The 25,531-nt window shown below is 43.2% G+C and overlaps 2 protein-coding genes across 9 annotated transcripts in view; one reads left to right on the forward strand and one right to left on the reverse strand.

Moving 5' to 3' along the window:
• AGK (acylglycerol kinase) overlaps positions 1 to 25,531 on the reverse strand; it is a 126,107-nt gene that overhangs the window by 65,204 nt on the left and 35,372 nt on the right. For 4 of the 8 annotated variants that reach the window (XR_004351339.1, XM_032642231.1, XM_032642232.1 and 1 more), the window contains exons 1-2: positions 20,974 to 21,107; positions 15,498 to 15,615 (exon numbers count right to left, since the gene is read on the reverse strand). Coding sequence is in view for 6 of the 8 variants with exons in the window: in XM_032642231.1 (XP_032498122.1) it covers positions 15,498 to 15,598 (101 nt within the window). In the remaining 2 variants the exon portion in view is untranslated. Of the gene's footprint in view, positions 1 to 15,497; positions 15,616 to 19,723; positions 19,860 to 20,527; positions 20,815 to 20,973; positions 21,108 to 25,531 lie in introns of those variants that run through there. The other 4 variants (XM_032642230.1, XM_032642228.1, XM_032642229.1 and 1 more) reach the window with 4 other exon arrangements.
• On the forward strand, positions 18,552 to 23,131 carry LOC116759748. The gene is made up of 3 exons (XM_032643801.1): positions 18,552 to 18,558; positions 20,816 to 21,129; positions 22,614 to 23,131. Exons 1-3 carry the CDS (start codon positions 18,552 to 18,554, stop codon positions 22,905 to 22,907), a joined length of 615 nt encoding a protein of 204 aa, XP_032499692.1. The 3' UTR covers positions 22,908 to 23,131.

Here is a 25,531-nt window from a genome sequence, read left to right on the forward strand (position 1 = left end):
CAACACATCTAAAAGGGAATGTAATACCGCCTCCTTAAACCAATTCTCCCTGGCAACCTTCCTCTTTCTGTATCACCCATTATCCTAGACTTGAAGCTAAAAAATGATTTCTCCTACCCTCCTCTCCTTCAGCCAGACACCCAATCATCTAGTAATAATTACGGCCAGCATTCATCTAGTGGCAGCTCTAAGCCGGGCACGTGACATGCACCATCTCATTGAATCCTTACAGGTAACCTGCTAAACAAGACGTCACTGTCCCCATTCACCAATAAGGAAAATGAGGCTCTGAGGTTAAGGGAATTAAGTAACTTGACGTGGCCAGTAAGCAGCGAAACCCAGACCAAACAGAAGTCTGTCTGCCCACAGCGCCCACGCTCAGGCATTGCTCACACTGCCACAGCTTCATAACCGCCCTTTTATTTTCCCCCCCTAATGCCACCACTCTGGCTCTGGCCTTTCCTACCTTCTACATGAACCACTGAAACGCCCTCCCAGTCTTCGAACTTTTCTCCCTCCCGTGTCTCTTGCGCAGGGAGACGGATTCAATGTCCTAAACTCCACTTCACAACATTCTCCTCTCCTTGGGCATCTTCACTGAGTCTTCACTGCTCACCAAATACTACAAACTTCCTAGAGTCAAAGCCTTCCCCAATCTGGCTTTCCCCACACTCTACTGAAAAAAACAACTCCAGTGAAGTCAAATTCTTCGCCAATCTCCAAAAATACACTGTGCACTTCTGAATGTCACCTAGAAGTGACATTCAAATCATGAATGTCACCTAGAACACTGTCCCACCCAGTCTGCAAGGCCCCACTCAAGACATTTTTGTTAAGATGCTTTCTCTAATGAGGAAGGAAGAGTGGAAAGGCAGCACCGTCTCTGATGGAGAGCTTGCTTTGTGCCAGGTCCGGTTCTAAGAAAATCTGCATGACAGCCCAATGAGATGCATCCACCATGATGCCCATTTTACAGACAGAGAACTGAAGCACCTTGTCCAGGGTCACAGACTGCTAAGTGTAAGTCGACATTCAAATCCATCTAGCTGCCCTCCTCTTCACCATGTTGCCCCAGGGAGCTCTCGGAATCGACTTCTCAACTTTCTAACAGGTGGGTCAGGCTGATCACATCTGAACCCACTGATCAAGCCTAACATCCTCAAAAGCAAGACAACCAGACACCACGTACTTCCTGATGTGATACAGTAAGAAATCTTGCCAAACAAACTAACCCTGATTGGAATCACACCTCCAGAGCAGCACTCCTCAAACTTTACTGTACACGCAGACCCCCTGGGGATCCAGTTAAAATGCAGGTTCTGACTCAGCAGGTCTGGGTTGGGGTCTAGGATTCGGCATTTGTAATAAGCTCCCAGGAGTGAGCTGTGCTGCTGGACCACGGCTCACGCTTTGAATAGCAAAGCTTCAGAAGCCAGACATAATCACCGGTGGACGAGACAAAGGCGAGACAGAGAAACAAGTTAACTCATGGCCCGGACTAGAACGAAGGGAGTGAGGAACCACTTGCCTCACGTTCAAAATTTAAGGGAGCACCAGAAGACACAGGAATGGAGAGAAACATTTTAATACAGTATTTTAAAACATCAAAATGAACGTAAAAGACCCATGATGAACACAATATCAGAGTTTTAAATAAAGGCAGACTCAGTATTACTGATTTTTCTTTTTGCCCAGATTCCGATACGGCTCTGCCCAGCACTGAACTGTATAAGTTAACCGCCAAATCTGGAGGATGAAAAATTCTAAAGGGCAAATGCAGACATGCCTGGTTGCTAAAACAAGTAAATACTATGAAAGGAGGAGGGGGTTAGAGTTTACGAGGCTAAAGAATAGACACCAAACGCAATGTGTGAAACTCGTGTTGATATTGACTTGAACAAAACCATAAAAGAGAATTTTGGGTCGACAGGCAAAATATAAACACAGACTGAATATTAGATAATGTAAAGGATTTTTAATTTTGTTAGGTCATGTTAATGGTATTGTGATTTTTTAAAATTCGTTAATTATTGAAGATAAGATACTAAAGTATTTATGGGTAAAATGACATGAGATATATCTGGGATTTGCTTTAAAATATTCCAGAAAAAAAAAAAGTAGAGGAGAGAGATGGGATGAGATTAGCAAAATGCTGGTATCTGTTGAAGCTGGGGGACAATACAGGGGGATTCGTTGCACTACTCGAATTTTTATGTTTTAAATTTCCATGATAAAACAATGTTTAAGTAGCCCTCTTTGCCTTAGGCGCCCTAACACTGACTTTGTGCCACTCAAACAGGACACAGCACGGAGTGCCTTATTCATCCATAATAAAAGGAGCTGCTCTTTCTAATGTGTGCCAGGAACTGTGGTGATCTCATTTAAACGCCACAACAACGTTGTGAGATACTGTGTGGATGAAGAAGAGTGAAGTTTAGCAAGCTTGAAGAACCCGCCCAAAGTCACACATCAGCAAGTGACAAAGGCAAGGCTTGAACCCAGACCCAACTGACTCAGAAGGAAGCCCGATTAGAAGCACGACGTTCTACCATCCGTCTTACGCCCTGTGGGGCTGGAGGCCTACGACAACCTCAGTTTATAGTTCATCTCTCATGCTACCTAAGACACAGGAGCCATTCTGAGAGGTGACGAGGAGGCCCTGGTTTTGAATCGGGGCCCTGACACTGACCAGCCGTGTGACCCTGGGCAAATTACTCAACCTTGCTCTCCCTCAATTTCTTCATCTTTGTAGGGCTATTAATCTCACACTAGTATGAGATTAACAACCATCTCACAAAGTTGTTAGGAAGATAAAATGAGCTAATAAATGTAAAGTGCTTAGAACTGTCTGACACATGGCAAGCACTGATTAAGTGTTAGCGATTATCATCATTATTGCCACTAAGTTCTCAATAAAATTGAATGACACTGAACACACCCCTCAGGCCAACTCATAACCATTTAGTTTTCCTTCTAAGCAACTGTCTGACCACAGAACTTGAAAGGTGGGCTCCCACCAATGCTTACAGTATAGTAATCAAGATTAATGTTCCTCTGTTCAGAGGGAAAAAAAAAACTCCAGTATTAATAAAAACCTAGAGACCCATGGCCCAGGACCATTGCTAAACAGTAAGTCCCGAACATACGAATGAGTTCCGTTCCAAGAGCACGTTCCTAAGTCCAATTTGTTCGTGAGTCCAACAAAGTTAGCCTAGGTACCCAACTAATACAATCCGCTCTATACCACTGCTTTTACACTTCCCTCCGGACATCCTGGGCTTGAAATAAAGATCCTATACTACTGTACTCTATACAGTACCGTACAGTACACAAAAACACAGCCACTTGTAAAGGATGCACGCACGTGACGATGTACACCAGACTCGTGAACTCACTTACATGATGGAACATGCGAATGCTTGTTTGCATCTTTGAAAGTTCTCAACTTGAAGGATCTTATGTAGGGGACTTACTATAGTATCACAATTGCTTTGCATGTTTCACGTTAAGGGAGGTATAGTGTATGTGGGATTTAAAATTCTCCGAGAAGGAACCAGGGGTTCTGGCTGAGAGGCTAGACGCTCCACAGAAATAAACAGGAGGGAGTCCTGGGGCACAGGCCAAGGTGGGTGGCAGAAGTGGTGCCAGAAGCACTGAGCCAAAGGCTGAAGCTGAGAAACAGGAGCCAGAACTAAGCAGGAGCAGAGCTACGGCCAACTGCTGAGCCACAAGGATGAGCTGAGAAGCTGCGGAAGGGCTCACCGGCCAAAATCACAAGGAGAGAGGCCAGAGCCAGGACGCACAAGGACAAGGCCCCCAGTGATGAAAGGAACACTCTGAGCGCAAACGAGACAGACAAGGGTTCCGACACGGCTCGCGGCTTTTAACTACTCAGGCCCCGCCTCTTCTGTGGTTACGTTCTGTCACGCTTGAAATTACACTTTTCCAAGCTGTCTTGTTACCCATGGAAGGTGAAATAAATAAAAGGCTGAGATCTCATTACACCATCTGGCAGATCCTCGTCTTCCTTCCCCATTGGCTGTCTCTCGAATCACTCATTGCCCAGTTACCAGCAGTAATTCGTTTTAACTCCCGAAGTAACTGAGTATACATTATATCAAATTAATTCACAATTACTAGCATGTATTGAACCCTGGTATCAATCAAGCACTATGCTAAGAGCTTCCCAGTTATCTTAATCCTTCAATGGTCCAGTGAGGAACTGTTATTATCCCCACTTTACAGATGAATCTGAGGCTTAGAGAGCCCAAGGTCATACTGTTAGAAGTGCCTCCTTTCTTATGTTACTCTCTATTAGCAGCCTCCTTGCTACTGAAAGGGCTCCAAATGAGAGAAAGACCATTGCAGGTAACTGCTGACATGATGAACTGAACAACCTGAAACTCGATCTCCCCCAGGGAACCCTGAAAGCTTGGGAAGAGCAGTTGAAGAGCAATGAGCAATACTTAAATTCTCTTTACTTTCAGCAAAGAGGGTCATTGCCTCCTCTTCAGTTGCTCTTACCGGAGTCCTGAGACCAGCCTCTGCTGTTCTTGTCAACTGCTGTGACCTGCTGTGGGGGAGATGATGCAGAGAAAAATCTCACAGGTTCTCTTCCTTGAAACTGAGGGGAAGGGAGAAAAAAAGGAGAGGAATTCCCACAGGAGAAGAAAACTTATAAATACAGCAACATGAAATGATGCCTGCAGATAAAGAATACCTGTGCCAAAAGACAAGTTAAAGACAGCAGCCAAAAATGGGGCAGATACAATAACATATGCAATTTCTTCCAAAGCTGTTGCAGAAAAAGCCTTGTTTCCTTAAAAGCAAACTAAAATTTATCAAACCATGGTCGTTATTAAAATCAACATTGAAATACAGCCAATTATTATTACTGGCATGTGAATCCTGTATCAGGAGACACTATTTTCCTTTCAAAGGAAAGAAAAAGTCAAATACATATAATACAATAATTTGCTTGCTTTTTAAAATCAGAAATATAAAATATTATGTTCACTATTATGTTCTTGTTAGAAATCAAGAACAAGGAACTTAAAATTCTATAAGTGTAAAATTATAATTATTTTATGCTTATCTTCTAGAATACTACCCAGCAAAAAAAAAAAAAAAAAAAAGGAATGAACTACAGATAAATAAAACAATATGGATGAATCTCAAAGCCATTATGCTAAGAGAAAGAAGGCTTACAAAAAACAATACAGGTTACATTATAAGATTCCATTTATATAAAGTTCTAGAAGTGAAAAAAAAAGAATCTATGGTGGGGAAAAAAACAGAACAATGGTTGCCTCAGGGTGTGGGGGACAGGGATTGACTATGAAGAGACATGAGGAAAACGTCTGGAGGGGTGGCATCGCTCTCTATCTTACTAGGAGTCTGGGTTACACAGATGTATGCATCTGACAAAACACAGTGAAAGCAGGCTTAAGATTTGTATATTTCATTGCATGTAAATTTCACAGTAAGGGAAAAAACACTATAAGCAAATACTGAGCTCTACTTACTGATATGCATGGTCAAGTATTCAGGTGGAAGTACACTGATGTCGACAAATTATTAATACTTGGAAATGCATCAAAAAGTAAGACTGAGAGGAGGATGGACGGATGATAAGTGATGAAGTAAAATCGAGAATCCAAGTAGTAGGTAGGCAGGTGTTTACTGTAAAATTCTTTCGAGTTTGCTGTATGTTTGAAGACTTTTGTAGAATAGATGAAAAATAAAAGTACTTATCTATAAATTACAAACAGGTAAGGAAGCTAAGAAAAGGGGGGGGGGGTAGAAAAGTGAAAGGCAGAGTGAAAGGGAAAGAACAGTGAGTAAAAGGGAGAAAAGGAGAAGGGCCAGTATATGAAAGGCCCACAGAGAACAGCTGAGAGCACGAAAGAACAACCAAGAGCACCCGGGAGGTTCTGAAATGAGGGCTCTGGTCCCTGGGCAGACGTGTCCAGTTTTCACCTTGTCTCTACTAAATGCTAATAAATGTGTTCTATTTAATAAAGGAGCTTTAGTCTATCCAGTGAAAAATGAAATGAGAACATAATAGAACAGTTCTAATAAAGTTATATGAAAGGCATTTAAAAGTTAATGTCATTTAATAATTACAGCAGGATTTATATATTAAAGTGAGCTTTATCTTTCAAAGTTGTCAGCAGCAAAGAAAGTACATGGGATTTAGAACATGATTAACCTGGGTCCAAATCCCAGTTTCACCAGTAAGCAGAAATATGACTTTAGACAAGTTCCTAATTTTTCTGAGCCTCAGTTTCCTCATTTATATATGGGAATAACATTACCTCTCTCACAGGGCTATTTTAAGGATTAAATGAGACCATGTATGCACACGGAAACAACTAGCCCAGCACCAGGTACAGCGTAATTATTTAACACAGGTTGTTTTTCCTTTCCTCTTATTCTAATAATGCCACCATTAACATAGCTTTGTGACATTTTTGAGCTGTTGGCCAGGTGAAGAAGAGCAAATGTTCCAGGTTGGGGGAAGAACACAAGCAAAGGGAGAGAGAGGGACAACAGGAAACAGGTCTTTTTCTAAAGAATTCTGGAACACAGAGGTTGAGTGTAAGGGTGATGGAGGGAGGATGAAAAGGAATCAGAAAAAAGCTGAGAGGAAGACAAGGCAGGATCATGAAGGGCCTTTTATGCCATGCTAAGCAGTTGGGTCTTTTTCTTCCAGGCAATGGAGAGTCATTTACAGGTTGTCAGTAGAACAGTGACATGATCAGAGTTCTCTTTTAGAAAGAATATTCTGCTGGCTGGCTGCATGGTACAACTCCAGGGACACGACTCACATAGGATGTCAAGAGAAGCAAGACATGGACTAAAAAGCATTATGACTCTGAAATCTTAAGTACCACACCTGAAAACCCTAGTGTAGTTATGATCACCTAAGAAGTCTACAGAATGAGGATAGGACCTGGGACACCAAACTTTAAGGGACAAGCAGAACAAAAAGACACCCTAAAGGTAACTGAAGAGGAGATGGTCAAAGAGAATCAAATGTGGCAGATATGGACTGAAAGTATCCACTTCATTTAACAACTAAGAGGCTATTAATGACCTCGTCAAGAACAGGGTCAATCAAATGATGGGAACAAAACCAGGTTTTACTAAGCTTACTCTAAAGTGGAGGTAGAGGCTGCAGGTGTGAGGCAAAATCTCAAGAATGGTATAAATGGAAGAGAGAGAGCAGTAAATAAATGGGGACCCACAGCTGAGATGACACGTTAGGCTAGGAAGAGTTTGACAAATAGGGGGAAAGAAGTAGGAAGGATGAGATTCAAGATACAAGCGAGGAAAAGGATAACCAATGAAGGAGGAAGAATGGGATGCAGATCAGGGTTGGAGGGGTTGGCCTTGGGCAGGAGGATAGCAACCTCATCCAATGAGACAAAAAGAACAGGAATGTGTGTGCAGGGGTAACTGCCCAGTGTTCTTTATTTTGTCTTTGAAGTAGGAGTTAAGGTTGTCCAAGAATGAATATGGAGAAGGTGAAGCAGGAAACTGAGGAAATTCATGATTATTTCAAAATAAGTTTGTGAAAATGGAAGAGTCACCTGACTATGGGTTTAGCGTATCATTTTCTTCAGGAGGATTCAACAGCCTGGGTTTGTGAATTCACAAGTGGCCGGTCAACAGGGTTGAGATTTTGCCCTCTGAGACTTTCATTCTCTTGTTTGTTCCTTCCTCCATAAATACAATATGTCTCAAGTACCTTCTATGTGCTGGGTCTTGGGGACAACACTAAGAAAGACAAACAGGGCCCCTGCCTTTAGAGTCTTATAATATAAGAAAAAAAACACACAGAACAAAAAACTATAATAGTAATAAGTATTATGTAGAAGTTCACAATACCATGGAGAAAATGTAGGAAGTCTGCCTAACCAAGACTGGAGGGGACAGGGAAGAAGTAACATTTGAGACCTGGAGAAATGGTAGTTGGCTGGGGAAGAAGAGAAGGGAAGAGAGTTTCAGGAGGGAACATGTATGAAGGCCCTCTAAGGAACCCTGAAACAGAAAGGACATGCCACTTTGGAAGGCCTGAGAGTCCTATATGCCAAAGTGTAGAGTGTGGCAGGGCTAGCTAGAGCTGTCTACAGATGGGGCCAAGTCATGTAGAGTTGGTAAGAATTTGGGAGTTGAGTCTAAAAGCAACAGCAATTTGCATTTTTAAAAGACTGCTCTGGCAGTGCTGTGCAAAACAGATTAGAAACAGGCAAGAGTAGATACAAGGAGAACAGTCGGAAAGCATTTAGTAAGAATCCAGGCCAGAGATGATGGTAGTGAGCACAAAGGCAGCAACAGTGAGGAAGGACAACAGAAATCGAACAAAGTACGTGATACAAAAGAAGTAAAATCACTTAGAACGTATAACCTGAATATGGGAAATAAGGATGAAGGATGAATGGAGGATCACGTTCAAATTTTTAGTTTGGGAAACTGGATGGTGAGTGGTACTAATCACTGAGAAGGAACCGGTTTGACAGGAAAGCTTTTGATTTTATTTTTAGTCTGTTGAGTTTGAGGCACCTAGGAAGCAACCATGGAGACAAGTTAAGTAAGCAGCCGAATGCACATATAGGTCTGGAGCTCAGAAGAGGTCTCTATGGAAATACAAACCTGTGGTCTGTCTACCTACGGCTGACAATAAAGCCACTGTGAGCAGATGAGATCATACAGGGAGAGGGTATAAAGTGAGCAGAGGGCCTAGGGCAGAGTCTTAGAGAACTAACTCTGTAACCCCTGAGTAGAAGGGAGAAGTAAAAGGTGAGAAGGAATGGCCAGAGGAGTAGGAGGGAAAACAGATACCTGGCAGTCAGAAGCCAAGAAAAAAAAAGTGTCTCAAGGAGAGTCAACTGTGTCTAAAGCTGAGCAGTCAAAAAGGATGAGTAATAAAACTGGTGCGACTAACTCAAAAGAAGACCACACAGGATGTAGAATGGGTAGGAGGTAGGGAAGCAGAGAGAACCTATTCAAAAAGTTTAACTTAAAATAGGAGGAGGAAATGAGAGAGTGAAAAGGCCAGGGAGGACATATGAAAAACTGTGATGAATTGTGTGATGTGTTGAATCAAGGAATCTAGGACAGGAAGAAAGTGAAGAAGGCAGGGGTGAGTGATAGATTGGGAAGAAAATGGAGGGCCCAAGGGACAAGAAGTCTTGATAACACTGAAAAAGAGGAGTAAAGGAAGAAAACTGGAATAATAGAAGGCCGAAATGAGAGATTCAGATGCTTAAGTTCCATTTCCAAAAGTGGAACAAGGACAAGTGATGACAAGGTTTAGCATTCAACCAGTGAGAATGGGGAGAGTTGAAAGAGGGCAAAGTATTAAAGTCCCAGGAATAGATTAAGTCAGAGAAAGGAAAGACAAGGTGTTGTTAGGTGGGATGTTCACATAAACACTCAGGGCATTCAGAAAGATAACAAGATAACAATGCCCTTTTCTCTTAAAGAGAAAAGGACATTGATAAGCCAGGCACCAAAGCCTAAGTCTAATGTAGATGAGATCCCAGAAAGCTGGGTTTTATGGTTTTATAATATAGCCAGATATTATGAGCCTGAAAGGAGAAAAGATTTTTATAAGAAGATGAAAGAGTAATGGTTTGGAATAGGTACCGAGGAGCTAGGAGAATGGCAACCCCACCCCACAACCCATTTGAAGAGGAGGGCAGCTTCTATTCAAGACAGCTGCAGGGTAAGATTTTTGCAGGGAAAAAACTAAAATAGTATTATAAAAAATAATGTGAGGACTGTTATGTAAAAAGTTTGGGATTTTTTTTTTTTTGTAAAGACAATAGAAGGAAACTACCTCAACATAACAAAGGACATATATGAAAAGCCCACAGCTGACATCATATTCAACAGAGAAGACTGAAAGCTTTTCCTTAAAGATCAGGAACAGGGCTTCTCTGGTGGCGCAGTGGTTGAGAGTCTGCCTGCCAATGCAGGGCACACGGGTTCGTGCCCCGGTCTGGGAAGATCCCACATGCCATGGAGCGGCTAGGCCCGTGAGCCATGGCCGCTGAGCCTGCGCATCCGGAGCCTGTGCTCCACGACGGGAGAGGCCACAACAGTGAGAGGTCCGCGTACCGCAAAAAAAATAAAAAGATCAGGAACAAGGGGAAGGATGCCCACTCTTGCCACTTCCATTAAACAGAGTACTGGGAATCTTAGCCAGAGCAATTAGGCAAGAAAAAGAAATAAAAAGCATCCAAATTGGAAAGGAAGAAGTAAAATTGTTTGCAGATGATGTGATCTTACATGTAGAAAACACTAAAGAGTCCACACAAATAAGCTATTAGAATAAAGAAATTCAGCAAAGTTGCAAAAGTTTGCAAAGTTTACAAAACCAAACACAAAAATCAGTTGTGTTTTTATACACTAACAGTGAACAATTCAAAAAGGAAGTTAAAAAAAAGTCCCATTTACGGAACAGGATAAAAAGCCCAGAGATAAACCCACGCACCTATGGTCAACTAATCTATGACAAAGGAGGCAAGGATATACAATGGAGAAAAGACAGTCTCTTCAATAAATGGTGCTGGGACAACTGGACAGCTACATGTAGAAGAATGAAATTAGAACACTCCCTAACACCATACACAAAAATAAACTCAAAGTGGATTAAAGACCGAAACATAAGACTGGACACTATAACACTCTTAGATGAAAACATAGGAAGAACACTCTTTGACATAAATCACAGCAAGATCTTTTTTGATCCACCTCCTAGAGTAATGGAAATAAAAACAAAAATAAACAAATGGGACCTAATGAAACTTAAAAGTTTTGGACAGCAAAGGAAACTATAAACAAGATGAAAAGACAACCCTCAGAATGGGAGGAAATATTTGGAAACGAATCAACGGACAAAGGATTAATCTCCAATATATACAAACAGTTCATGCAGCTCTATGTCAAGAAAAAACAACCCAATCAAAAAATGGGCAGAAGATCTAAATAGACATTTCTCCAAAGAAGACAGACAGATGGCCAAGAAGCACATGAAAAGCTGCTCAACATCACTAATTATTAGAGAAATGCAAATCAAAAGTACAATGAGGTAACACCTCACACTGGTTAGAATGTGCATCATCAGAAAATCTACAAACAACAAATGCTGGAGAGGGTGTGGAGAAAAGGGAACCCTCTTGCACTGTTGGTGGGAATGTAAATTGATACAGCCTCTATGGAGAACAGAATGGAGGTTCCTTAAAAAACTAAAAATAGAATTACCATATGACCCAGCAATCCCACTACTGGGCATATACCCAGAGACAAACATAATTCAAAAAGACACATGCACCCCAATGTTCACTGCAGCACTATTTACAATAGCCAGGTCCTGGAAGCAACCTAAATGCCCATCGACAGGCGAATGGATGAAGAAGATGTGGTACATATATAAAATGGAATATTACTCAGCCATAAAAAGGAACAAAATTGGGTTATTTGTAGAGATGTGGATGGACCTAGAGACTGTCATACAGAGTGAAGTAAGTCAGAATGAGAAAAACAAGTATCGTATATTAATGCATATATGTAGAATCTAGAAAAACAGTACAGATGAACTGGTTTGCAAGGCAGAAATAGAGACACAGATGTACAGAACAAACGTATGGACACCAAGGGGGGAAAGCAGGGGCAGGGATACTGGTGGTGGGATGAATTGAGAGATTGGGATTGACATGTATACACTGATGTGTATGAAATAAATAATAAGAACCTGCTGTATAAAAAATAAAATAATTCAAGAAAAAGGGGAAAAAATTTTTTAAAATCCCATTTACAATAGCACTGAAAAGAATAAAATATTTAGGAATAAATATTTTAACCAAGGAGGTGACAGACTTGTATACTAAAAATGATAAAACACTGCTGAAAGAAATTAAAGAAGACACAAATGAATGGAAAGACATCCCATGCTCATGGATTGGAAGGCTTAATATTGTTAAAATGTCCATACTGGGCTTCCCCTGGTGGCGCAGTGGTTGGGAGTCCACCTGCCGATGCGGGGGACACAGGTTCATGCCCCAGTTCGGGAGGATCCCACATGCCACAGAGCGGCTGGGCCTGTGAGCCATGGCCGCTGAGCCTGCGCGTCCGGAGCCTGTGCTCCGCGGTGGGAAAGGCCACAACAGTGAGAGACCCGCGTACCGCAAAAAAAAAAAAAAATGTCCATACTACGCAAAATGAGCTACATATTCAATGTAATCCCTATCAAAATTCTAGTGGCATTTTTGAAAAAATAGGAAAAACCATCCTAAAATGCATATGGAATCTCAAAGGGCCCTGAATAGCCAAAAGAATACTGAAAAAGAACAAAGTTAGAGGCCTATCACTAATTTCAAAACATATTACAAAGCTACAGTAATTAAAACAGTATGATACTGGCATAAAGACAAACATATAGATCAGTGGAACAGAACAGAGAGCCCAGAAATAAATTCTCACATATATGATCAAATGATGTTTGACAAGGGCACCTAGGAGACACACTGGGGAAAGAACTCGAAATGGATTAAAGACCTAAACCTAAGACCTAAAACTATAAAACTCCTAGGAAAAAAACATAGCGGGGAAGCTTTTTGACACTGGATTTGGCAATGATTTCTTAGATGTGACACCAAAAGCAAAAACAGACAAATGGAATTACAACAAGCTTAAAAACTTCTGTGTAGGGGCTTCCCTGGTGGCACAGTGGTTGAGAGTCTGCCTGCCGATGCAGGGGACACGGGTTCGTGCCCCAGTCTGGGAAGATCCCACATGCCGCGGAGCGGCTGGGCCCGTGAGCCATGGCTGCTGAGCCTGCGCTCCGCAATGGGAGAGGCCACAACAGTGAGAGGCCCGCATACCACACACACACAAAAAAAACTTCTGTGCATCAAAGGGCAATCAACTGAGAGAAAAAGGTCAATCTATGGAATAGAAGAAAATATTTGCGAATCATGTATCTCATAAAAGGTTAAAGAACTCCTACAACTCAACAAATAACCTGATTTTTTTTAATGGGCAAAAAACTTGAACAGACATTTCTCCAAATAAGATAAACAAATGGCCAGCAAACATATGAAAAAATGCTCAGTATCACTAATCATTAAGAGAAACGCAAACAAAAACCACAGAATGCCATATCGCACCCATTAGGATGGCCAATATCAAAAAAAAAAAAAAAAAAAACCAGAAAATAACAAGTGTTGATAAGGATGTGGAGAAATTGGGATTGCAAAATGGTGCAGCCACTATGGAAAACAGTATGGAGTTTCCTCAAAAATTTTAAGATAGAAATACCATCTGATCTAGCAATCCCACTTCTGGGTATATACCCAAAAGAATTAAAAACAGGATGTTACAGCCATATCTGCACACCCAAGTTCAACGTAGCATTATTCTCAATATCCAAGAGGTGGAGGCAACCCAAACGTCCATCAACATATAAACAGATAAAGAAATGTGGTATATACATACAATGGAATATTATTCAGCCTTAAAAATAGAAGGAAATCCTGCCATGTGCTACAACATCAATGAACCATAAGGACATTATGCTAAGTGAAATAAGCCAGTTACAAAAGACAAGTACTACACGATTCCACTCATACGAAGTATCTAAAGCAGTCAAACTTACGGAAACAGAAAATAGAATGGTGGTTGCCAGGAGCTGGAAGGAGGAGGAAATGGGGAGTTGTATTCAGTGGGGGTAAAGTTTCCATTCTGCAAGATGAAAAAGTTCTAGAGATCTGCTGTACAGCAATATGAATATATTTAACACTACTGAGTGTACACTTAAAAATGGTCAAGGTGGTAAATTTTCTTTTAGTGTTTTTTTACCACAATTTTTTAAAAGGGGGAGGGAGGGGTGCTAAATAGCACCAGAGCATGCGGAGAGAAGTCTGAGAAAAGGAAGCTATGCAGGACGATGGGGGGTTGCATTCTGAGCAGTAACCTTGAATGTCAAGGGTAGAGACAGAGCAAATGATGCCTCCAGCCTCCTGCTACACTTCTAGTTCAAGCCGTTTCAGATCCAACTGAGAATGAGGCCTCCGACGTGCCACAGACTTAATGGGCCTTTTTTAAAGTCTCAAGACTACGCTGGCGAGAAATTATTATGGTACCTTAAAGACATCCTGAACAGGGGACACGGTTATTTCCTCACATCTTCACCCAGCAGTAGCAATGGCAATAATCCGCAGCAGGTGGGAGGTCCTCCCGCCTTAAGCCAGCTGTGGCCTGGACTGGGTGCTCCTAAATAGGAAATCCTAGTTCCTACCCTGGCAGGAGGTATAAGGAGCCTTTCCTCGAGGGCTTAAACGTTACGGCTCAAATTTGCCGTAAAATGTTACGGAAAGACCCGAACGAACTTATTGGCCAGCCCAATAGTTTGAAAAGGGAGGAAAAGCCAAACATTATATGCTCCATACACAAGTTGTTAAAACATTTCCTCTGCCCTTCTCTTTTTTATATATTAAAATTTTAAGATTCTTAGGTCTGTTCTTTATACGCTAGCTAATGGAATTCAAGTGCTTAGCCTTGAGAAGACTTAGAAAGAAAAGGGGGGAATGTTCCATCTTTTCCACACCTGCAAAAAGTAGACACCATGAGCATCATAAATTATCTCTGTAGTGGTGCATTGAGAACGTTCACAGAAGTACCAGTACCTTTCCAACGTGGAGACTTCCATTATAAAGCCTGTTCCGTTTTCTGTTTAACAAAGCAGTTATTCAGGACACTTGGATGTCAGAGAATGTTGCTATATATTTAAGACGTAGGCCTGAATCCCCAAAAGACTGCAATTTGATCGGCTCTCTTAGTAATCTGTATAATTTTTATATAAAAGCTGTTCATTTAAATCTTATCACCATGTGAATCCAGAAGAGGAGCTCTGGCACCTTCTTCTCCCCACAGACCTGAAAGGCTAACAAAACCCATGAGTGCCTGGAATTCCTTACTCAAACAAAAGGTCTGAACGTCTAAGTTTCATTTAAATGAACTAATGGGTTCATTAGTTTTGTTGTTGCTAATGGGTTAGATGAGGAAAATCACAGGGGTTGCAGGTGGCAGACTCAGTGTCTAGCAATGGGCACTATTAGAGATCAAGAGACCATAGCGGGAAACACAAGGACCACCCAAGGACACGTGTGAGTTCCAACCCTCTACTATTACTAGGGAAGTCCCTTGTCTCTCTCTAGGCGACCTTCAATTTCTCCCCGTTCTGATCTCGCTGCAGTAATCTGTGTCCACTGAAGTATGAGTGTTAATAGCTCTATACAGTTTCCATCTTTCAGAACTGGGTACAACAAGAAGCCTTTGTCTTTGAGGTTTTAACATTTGCTTTCCTTTTACAACACACTGTTTTACAGAGACAAGCACAGCTAAACAGGATTTTAACCGTAGGCCCTTTTGAACTGTTTTGTTGTTGCATGTGAAGGTGGGGGGTATGGGGGCTGTCAGATATTTACCAGTGTTTTCCATAGAGCCAGTGGCCTCCCCATGTCATCAGGCAGATCCCCGCTGTAGTTTTTTTCCAATGATTTCGAAGTGTTTTAAAGAACACAGTCATCTTCTCTTAGGGATTTGCTAGATTAGTAGAGGCAGAAAAGAAAAAAATATAATTGTCCAAGGGAATCGTGCAGAGTCCCTATGACTGTCTTCAGTTCTTTCATCCTCTCCATGTTTTCCTTCCTCCCTCCTTTTCCTTCCTAGTTACATCATCTTCATCTCCTCACCCACCCACCTACCCTTTCTTTCTTTCTTTCTTTCTTTCCTTCCTTCCTTCCTTCCTTCTTTCTTTCTTTCTTTCTTCACTTCTTTCCACCTAAACTATACTTTCTTCTTCTCTCATCACTTTTTCTTAGAAGGAAGGGGGAGAGAAGCAGGAAGAGAAGAAGGGAATTCTAGGTGTCCTGTCTTTGCTTTCATTATACCACTGGGAATAATTATCTGGGAATTCCCTGGCCATCCAGTGGTTAGGACTCGGCACTCTCACTGCCAGGGCCTGCGTTCGATCCCCGGTCGGGGAACTAAGATCCCGCAAGCCGTGCGGCACGGCCAGAAAAAAAAAGGAAAAATTAAAAAAAAGAGTGTCTGCTTATCCATTATATATAAAGTGTATATCATCAAATTAGTAATCAAACTAGTAATGTAAAGGGATTATTCAAAATAGGAGAAAACACTAGGCCCTCAATAGAACATTCACAGAAAACTCAATGAAGAGGAAGTGCACACAGCTCTGTAAAAATGCTCAACTTCCTGAGTAATCAAAGACATGCAAATTACAAAGAACTATCACTATTCACCTATAAAATTACCAAAATTTTTAAATGATTATACTCACTGATGACAAAATGAGATAGACACACACTCCCATACGGAAGGCAAACTAGCATAACTTTACTCAAAAACAAAGTGACCATATAAACCTATTCTGTTTCTTTTCGTCACAGCACTTATCCTGTGATGATCCTTATGTGCTAGTTTGTTTATTAACTTACCCCCCTGGAATGTAAACTCCGTGAGAGTAAAGATTTTGACTGTTCTGGTCACTGCAGTATCCCTGTGTCTAAAATAAAACCTGGCACATAACAGCCATTCGGTAAATAACTGTTGAATGTGATGGGGTTCAAGACATGCTACCCCAAAATACGGCACCTTGCAGAGTGGATATTTTAAGCGGAAGGAGTTCGGGAAAATGGCAGAAGCAGGAAGGTCACCCTGCCCACCTGCCCACCTTGCCCTTCTTCCCTGAAACAGATCATAAAACCCTCCAGTGAGAGGTGCCTGCCCTATACCCAGCAGGAAGGATCCATTTGTCTCCAAGGAAAAAGGGATGCCAAGAAGAATCCTAACACACAGGCCTTGCTGTTTCCCATTTGCTATAATTACCTCATACCCTTCACCCTATCACGCTCCTCCACGACTGTCTAAAATAAAATACTCGGGCCTGTTTCCTTGGGTCTTCATTTCTTTATGAAGGCTCTCGTATCATGTAGAACATATTGAGTAAACGTGTATGCTTTCCTCCTGTTGATCAGTCTTTGTCAGTCTAATTTCCAGACCTAGCTAGGGACCCTATGAAGGTTAAGGAACACTTTTCCCCCCACTACATTAAATGTTTTTTCACTAAGCATTTTTGCTGATGTGGAAAAAACTAAAAATATAATGTTAAGTAAAATTAGCAGGATTAAAAAGCCTTATGGAATTGGTATTTACCAATTATGTCCAAACATGAATATAAATGAAAAAAAATACCAGTAGAAATAAACACACAGAAACTTTAAGTAATTCCCTCTTGATTGTGAGAAAATGGGTGACATTTATTTTACATCTTAAATTGCAATGTATTTTCTAAATTTTCTAAAAATAAATTATTTTCTAAACAGATACAGAAAATTTTTATGACTTTGTGTGCATGAGGTAAACAGACCAAGAAAAAAAAAATCTTCAGCTTTTGGTGAAGATTCTAGTTCTTTTATTACTCCCTTTAACCACGAAGACTCTCTTCTTGACCTAACTTTAATCAGGCTCCTCTGAGCTCTGCTGGACAAGGCCCTAGCTTGGGCTTCCCTCTCCACCCTTGTAGAATCCAGTTTGAGCAAGAATCCCACTTAGTTTAGTGAAAATCCCCCACCTCCACCGTTGGTATCTGACCACCCTGGATATCTTATCACCCTGGTCTGCCTTCAGCAAGAACTCTACTGAGTCAGCCTAACAAGAATTCCCTTTAACCCTGATGTTCCCTCTTAGTAATTTTCCATCCACTGATGCCCACTCTGCCCCTTGGCTATAAACCCCCATTTGTCCTCGTTGGAGTCAGAGTTGAGTCCAACCTCCTTCCCCGACTCTAAGACCACCACTGCAGTGGTCTCTACATCCACCCAGATGCCTCTCCCTACCCTTGAGTAAAGTCTGCCTGACCGTTCTTTAACAAGTGTCACTACATAGTTTTTTCTTTAACACTACCATTGCTTAAAATTCCTCTCAAGGCCAGACACATCCTTATCACCAGCAACAATGAAGCCAGTGCCAGGAAGCCCACCTGCCTGTGAATCAGAGCCACAGTCCAGGATGGTACACAAAGGAACCCAAAGGCACACGTGATAATTAGATGCCTCTCCATCGCACCTTAAAGCACTCGTTCATTCAGCATGCTAGACTCTGTGCTGGGTGCTAGGCAGAGAAGCACAAGCCTCTATTCTCAAGTGCTGGCAACTGTTAAACCCACAAATGCAAAACAATTACACAATTTATGATTGTAATACAGTGGGAAGGATGTTGAGGGGTAAGTCATGGCTCTGTCAGAAGCCACAAGAATGACCCAATGTAGACTGGAGGTGACACGGTGGTCCACGGTTGGGGGAAGTCTTCCCAGAGGCGTGACATTTACCCTGGGTCTTGGAGAATGAGGAGTACCAAATGAGAAGCTAAAGAGATTAATGTGCATAAGGGCATAAATGATAGCAAGGTATGTTCAGGGAAACACAGGTGGTTAGTCAGGTATAAAGAGCAGGGTAAATATGGAAGGTGAGAACAAGGCCTCTCAAACTCTAGTGTAAAACTTGTTAAAATGCAGATTCTTGGGCATTACCCCCTGAGATTCTGACTTGTTCTGGTTGGGCTGTTAGTGAAACCGAGCAGGACCCTGTGGGGCTCCTGGGCACGAAAGCCTTTCTGTGTCTCCCATTTCTAGACTTTCAGAGTTCCAAAGGGCAGGTTCAAACAGTTGCTAATCAGGGAAGGGAAGGGATACAGAGACAAGGGGAGGAACAGTCAAAAAACATTAGTGCAGCCTTGGGGCAGGGTCCTGGTTCCACCTCAAGGGATACACATAACAATATCTTTGAGCTCTTCCACAGAACTAAAACCCCCAACAAATGGAAGATGGTAACTACTTGATGAAGCAACCTTCATTTCAGAGAGGTCACAGCTTAATAACCTCGAGAATCACGGAAGCTCATCAGAAGACCACCTGAGGCCAGATTAAAGGAACTGCAGGCCCTGCGCACACCCTGAGCCTTATAAGCAACCCCGCCCTTGAACCACTGTTATAAAACTCCTCTCCAAATCCCCCTGGGTTGGGACACACAGTTTTTGAGGGCATGAGCCTGCTGTGTCCCCCTCTGCCTGGCAAAGCAATAAAGCTATTCTTTTCTACTTCACCCAAAACTCTGTCTCCAAGATTCAATTCGGCACCAGTGCACAGAGGCCGAGTTTTTGGCATCATCTTCTTCATTATTAATGAGTACTCCCATGCTTCTAGTGGAGGTCAGCACCACACTTTGAGAAATAGTAGTCTGGAGATAAAGGATGGGAAGGTCGGGAAGGTTCAGAAAAGATCAGGAAGGACCTTGACTCCACGCTAAAGACTTTGGATGTTACATTGAAAATGATGAAAAACCTTGAAGGGATTTAAGCAAGTGAGTGATAGGATCACATTTGGACTGTAGAAAGATCACTTTGTAGCAGAATGGAAAATGGGCTGGAAGAAGCTGAGCTAAAAGCTACAGAGAGCCGGTAGCAAGTTCTACCACAATCTCTAGGCACATAACGAAGGAAGAAGCAAAGGAGACAGAGAGAGGATAGATGTGGCAGATCTTTAGAAAATAGAATCTAGCAGCCATTGGTGATCAACTGATTGTAGGAGGTGAGAGAAGAGGAACCAAGCCAGTTTTGTACTTGGGCAACTTACTGAATAGTGATTTCAATCATGAGAGTTGCATTGTAGGTTCATGAAGAAAAGTGTTGGAGATATTGAGTTTGAGATGCCTGTGGGGCATCCAATGGAAATGATCAATGGATGTCTGGACTTAGCAGTCTGAAGCCAGGAGAAATTGTCTGGATGGAAGATATAGATTTGGGACTCATCAGTGCGAAGGAGATAAAGTTGGAGTACAGGTAAAATATACAAGGCAAGGACAGAAGTTAGAGAACAATCTAACAGTCGTTAAGAGTCTGTTTTAAGGCCACCCATGACCCACTGGAACTCCCTTTGTGTCAATGGGTCTGCGCATTACAAAACTACTGTGGAAACATGCAGGCAACCTAGTATAGTGGAAAGAGCACTCGTCCAAGGGTCTTGAGGCCTAGATTCTAGTCCTACTTTTGTTACTTACTGGCAGTGAGAGCCTGGGTAAATCATTTAACCTGTCTCTATGTTCTCATTAGTAAAATGAGGATACACCTGCTCTGATTAACTCATTTGGCTGTAAAGTTCACATCTGTGAGGGGTATGGTTGCACCTTGTAAATTTTTCCGGATTTAAGTCATCATCAAATATGTAATATATTAGCTAGCAGTGTATATGCCTTCTAAGTACCCAACAGAACTCTTATTCCCCAATCTCAGTAAAAAGTTAAATTTTTACAGAAAAAATAAAATTTGGCACATAATAGCCATTCGATAAATAACTGTTGCATGTCTCGTCCGAAATGCATGCGTGTCGTTTTTTTTTCCCAAGAACTCCCCAATTCTGATTGTATTCGACCCTCCTCACCATGAGGCGGGGCTTTTCTCACGAGACTTGGGACCCCACAATGGGCAGGTTCTGTCTGTGCATCTCTAGCAAACAGAACCTAGTAAACCACCTGGAATGAACGAACCAATCAACCAATCCATCAAGCGATCAGAAACCATTCGCCCCATTTTGCAAATGAGTTAGCTGAATCGCTCCCCCCGGCCCCAAGAGAAGTGGGTAAGGGTCACGCAAGTTCAAGGCAGCTCTGGGGCTAGACCCCAGGCCACCAGCCTCCCGCAGCGGCAACAGGAACCCCGCCGTCCGCAGGGAGCCCTCCCCGCGCGGTTCCGTCCGGCCCTCGCTCCCACCCTCCGCCCGCACCCGGGTCGCGACGCCCACCCCACGCCCCGGGGCCCTCCCCGCCCGCCCGGGCGGGGTCCCCGAGCCCCGCTCCCGGCTCCCCGCCCCGGCACTGCAGCACTCACCAAGACGGGTCCAGCGCGCAAGCTGCCTTTCCTGTGTGCTCACTCAAGATTCCCCGGCTCTTTGAAGGGAAACCGCTGCCGCCGCCCTTGGGTTCCGCAGCGGGTTCCTGGCACGCAAGGAAGGTGCGGTTTGCAGCGGCCGCCCGAGGCGCGCAGGTGTGTATGTTTGTGGGGGGGGCGGTGCCTTCAGTTTTCGATCTCTCATTTATTCATCCATTCAGCCTTATCATCCATCCCTCTGTCGCTCAACAATATTTTATGGAAAGCCTACCGAGACAAACACTGTTTTAGGACCTGGCACTAAATCGGAGAATAACTAAATGAACAGGGCAATTTCAGGTAGTGCTATGTACCACGAAGAAAACGAAAACAGGTGATAGAAAAGGAGTGGGGTGGGGGGAGAACTATTTTAAGTTAGGCCGTCTAAGTTAGGCCTCTCCGAGTAAGGGGCAATTAACCTGAGACCTGAAGGCGAGAAGCCGCAGGTCAAGCAAAGATCCAGAGGAAAACAGAACCTGAAGGAGGGCACGGCCAGTGCAAAATCTGTAAAGCCTGAGGCAGCTTACCAAGTCGGGGGCCAGTGCGAGTGAAGCAGAGACAACTAAGCAATAAGAGGTAGCGATGAAGCCGGAGGGGTGGGCAAGACGGGCCATGGTGGTGAGGAGTTCCGACATTATATGGAATGGGCTGGGAAGACCCTGAGAGTATTCAGTCAGGGGAATGACCTGATCTGGTTTGCATTTTAAACACCTCTGGCCACAGTGTAGTGAATAGATTCTAGAGAGCCAGAGAGCTGCAGAGAAGCCAGGGCCCGTGCTGACCACCAGAGGGCAGTTCTAATTCTCTGTCCACCTCCCACCAGTTCCCCCACCCGCACGTGTGCTGTGGGCACCATACCAGTCAAGGTTTCTTTTCTTCTCCCATTCATCATTGGATCAACCAACATTTGCTGAGTGCTGCGCATGCGCTAGGCACAGGGGATGCACTCCTGTGCAGCACCCACCCCCGCCCATTGTCCCTGCCCTCATAGAGCTTGCAGTCTAGTTTCCCCATTTACTGCATAAAGACACGCATCCTTACTATCGCCCCCCAGATGAATGTTTTAAGAGAAATGAGAACCACCGACGAGATTATGGTGCAGTAAAGCATACTCGGCCGGGTTCTAATCCTCAGGACCCCACACTACCAGTAGGGTGAACTTCCTAGCCCTTCCACCTGTCAATTAGGAGACTGGATCACCGTAAAAAATCTCTTCTAGCTATACGATGTTGTGATATTCTAGGTATGGGAGACAGTTACTTTCAACTCTCCTTTTCCAACCATCTAAAACATTTGCATTTGATAATGAGTTGCTGAACTCCTTGCCTGCAGGCTAGAAAAATCTGGAACTTGATGCTGCATGGTCCAATGGGCAGACTAAGCTTTAGGGTTTCAGCAAAAAAGTGAGAAAAGTTTGGCTTAAATGAATTTTCCATAATTTTCCAATCAGAAAATGAAGAAATATAGAAAGAAGCTTTTTCTTAAAATATATATCTGTACTTTATATATAGATGTATATTTTGTGTATGTATACTTTTTATATATGTATACCTTTTCTTGTTGTTTTAGGGCTGATTTTATTTTTGTTTTGGATTACACAGTGGCGGGGAGCTCTGCACTCATTTCTGTCTTTAGGGTCAACGAAGAACAGAATCCAGTCTCGCTGGGACACCTGCGTCACGTGTGGATGTGATCTGACCACGCTGAATGTGCTCACGTGCATGCTGGCCTGTGAGCGCCCCTGTGAGGACAGCCGTGCAAGCATGGCCGTGTATCTGTGCACACGGTGCGGAGGGTTTTATGGCAGTGAAGAGAGGCCTCCCTCTGTGGTCTGTGACTTATTGGCACAACTGGATGAGAGCACAGCACTGCCCAGGCTGCAGATGGGCATTTAGTGTGGTCTTTACACCGCACTTAGCCAGTGCGGGAAGGCAGCACTGTCCAGTAGGTAAATGTATTTGCACCTTTGGAACCAGGTGCCTGGACTGGAATTCCAGCTCTGCCACATACTAGCTGAGGGAGTTGAACAATACCTTTAATTTCTTTGTACCTAAGTTTCTATAATGATGATGATAATAACTGTATCTACTTCAATGGATTGTCATGAGGAGTAAATGAGTCCATACACGTAAATCCTTTAGAAAAGTACATAGAACAGAGTTAACACTCAATAAATACTTGTGGTGTTTTTGTTTTTGTTTTTTTCCTGTAGCCACTGCCTAAACCTCAAGCAACTACCAGCTAACCAGAAAATCCCTGGGATCCACCAGGTACCCTGGAAGGAAGAATATGTATTTGGCAAAACTGGGATGAGCTGAGTTTCAAGCCCACCGGGGGCAGGCCATCTGTGCACATGGATGGAGTGCTAGTCGGCCAGGGCGAGAATTCTGAGTACCGACCCCTCCCCAATCCACCCCACCAGGGTCACTAAAGACGGGAGACAGGAACGTTAACTCACAGAGGGCTGATGCCAAAGAACCAGGGCTGGGATGAGATTTCAGATCCCCTGTTCAAAACGGAGGTCACAGCTTTGACTCTCCCAAAGCTCCGGGGAGAGGGCGTGAGGGTCTCACCGGAAGGTAACATCTGGATGGGGTTGAGCTGTGGGAAAAGAAAACTCTGGTTTTATTTGAGTTAGAGCCACGCACTGTTGAAAAGCTCAGGCATCACAAGGCAGATGCCCAGAATGCCTGTCAAGAAGGGTGACAGGCCTCTGCCACCAGGGAGAAAAGAGCACCCCACGGGGGAGGCAGTCCCTCCAGGGAAGGGAGAACAAGGGCATGTGGAGGGTCGTGTGTCTCACAGCCCACCTCACTCAGGACTAGTCGAGTCGTGTTCATGAGACCATTAGGGAATATTTGTTCGTTTTCTTTATTTCTTTAATATGAAGGCTTTAATTCATTGTGGCCAGTGTGGCAGTAATTGGGAATGTTGGTGTCAGGCTGTTGAGTTCCCAGCAGAGAAGTCTCCCAGGTTTTTATCTGGATTCTCAGATTAGAGAAAATAAGACATCTCCGCAAAATAAAGCCTCAGAATTACATCTGCAAAAGAGAGGAGTGTAGCCATGGTGTGGGGCATGTCTCTGAGAGAGACCTTTGTGTTCCCTCCTTAAATTGCACGTTTGTATAAACAGGAACAACAGGTCATATGGCTCAGATGGGTCACCTGCAAATGGGAAAATACCTGCATCAAAATGGGAGTAAGCCATAAATTCATCTCTGAGGAATTAACTGTGCCCATCACACGACACATGTATTTCCTGACACTGTAAAGCATTATTGAAGCAGCCCATTTATTTTTGAAATGATATAATTTATACTATTAATATTTTTGCTGTAGAAACTGCCCTGTTTTGGCCACATTGGTTAAGCCAATGATTGCCCCTTCGTATCCTTTCTAGAGGCACACAGTTGTAAATAAATAAGTGAAGGATTATCCCTGTTTCAGATGTAGAAAACGGATGGACGGATGCCGGAGGGGGTGGGGGAAGGGGGAGGTGGGATGAATTGGGAGATCGGGATTGACATATATACACTACTATGCATAAAAAAGATAACTGATGAGAACCTACTGTAGAGCACAGGGAACTCTACTCAATGCTCTGTGGTGACCTAAATGGGAAGGAAATCCAAAAAAAGAGGGGATATATGTATACGTATAGCTGATTCACTTTGCTATACAGCAGAAACTAACACAACATTGTAAAGCAACTATACTCCCCCCACCCTTCAAAAAAAAGTGAAGAAAAAAAAAAAGATCAGAAATTGAAAAAAAAAACAAAACATTATCCGTGTTTACAGAAGTTAACCCCACCCACATCCTGTGGGGACATAGAGTGGAAGCCACATCCTACACATGTAGTCTGTAAGGCCACAAATGACACTAAAACATGGAAACCTCTCAGAGGCTCTTTTCAGGCATCATGACCAGGGCTGAGCAGTGGACATGGAGATGCGCCACCTGGATCCCCCTTCAAGGAAAGACCTGCCATCCCAGCTGCCAGGACCACTGTGATAGACAGCCCCTGCAGGGGCAGCCTCCATGCAGCGAGCCATCTTAACCGGTGTCACGCCCTTCTGGAAGTGACCCACATCTAATGACCTGACCCAGGAGAAAGTACAACAGCTTTGTCACTTTAGACCCAAATAAGACACCTCTGACCAGTTATCCTAGCCCCAGAGCTCCTCATGGGGTCAGCTGCGGCTGTCAGGCTGCATCATAGCTCGGCTTCTCCCTCTACTCCATCCTGCTTCCTTCTCTCCCTTTTTGCAGGTGTTGATTCTGAACGCTAAACACTGTATGCAAGACAGCGTAATCCCCCCAAATGTCCGTGTCCATCCCCAGAACCTATGAATACTCTGTAGATGTGTTTAAGTTAAGGATCTTGAGATAGGAAGAGTGTCCTGCATTATCCAGGTGGACCCAGTATAATCCCAAGGATCTTTATAAGAAGGAGACCAGAGATCAGAGAGAGAGAAGATGTCGCTCTGCTGGCTTTGAAGGTGGAAGAAGGGGTCAC

Source organism: Phocoena sinus, chromosome 9 (assembly GCF_008692025.1).
Source record: "Phocoena sinus isolate mPhoSin1 chromosome 9, mPhoSin1.pri, whole genome shotgun sequence".
NCBI classification, from domain to species: Eukaryota; Metazoa; Chordata; class Mammalia; order Artiodactyla; family Phocoenidae; genus Phocoena; species Phocoena sinus.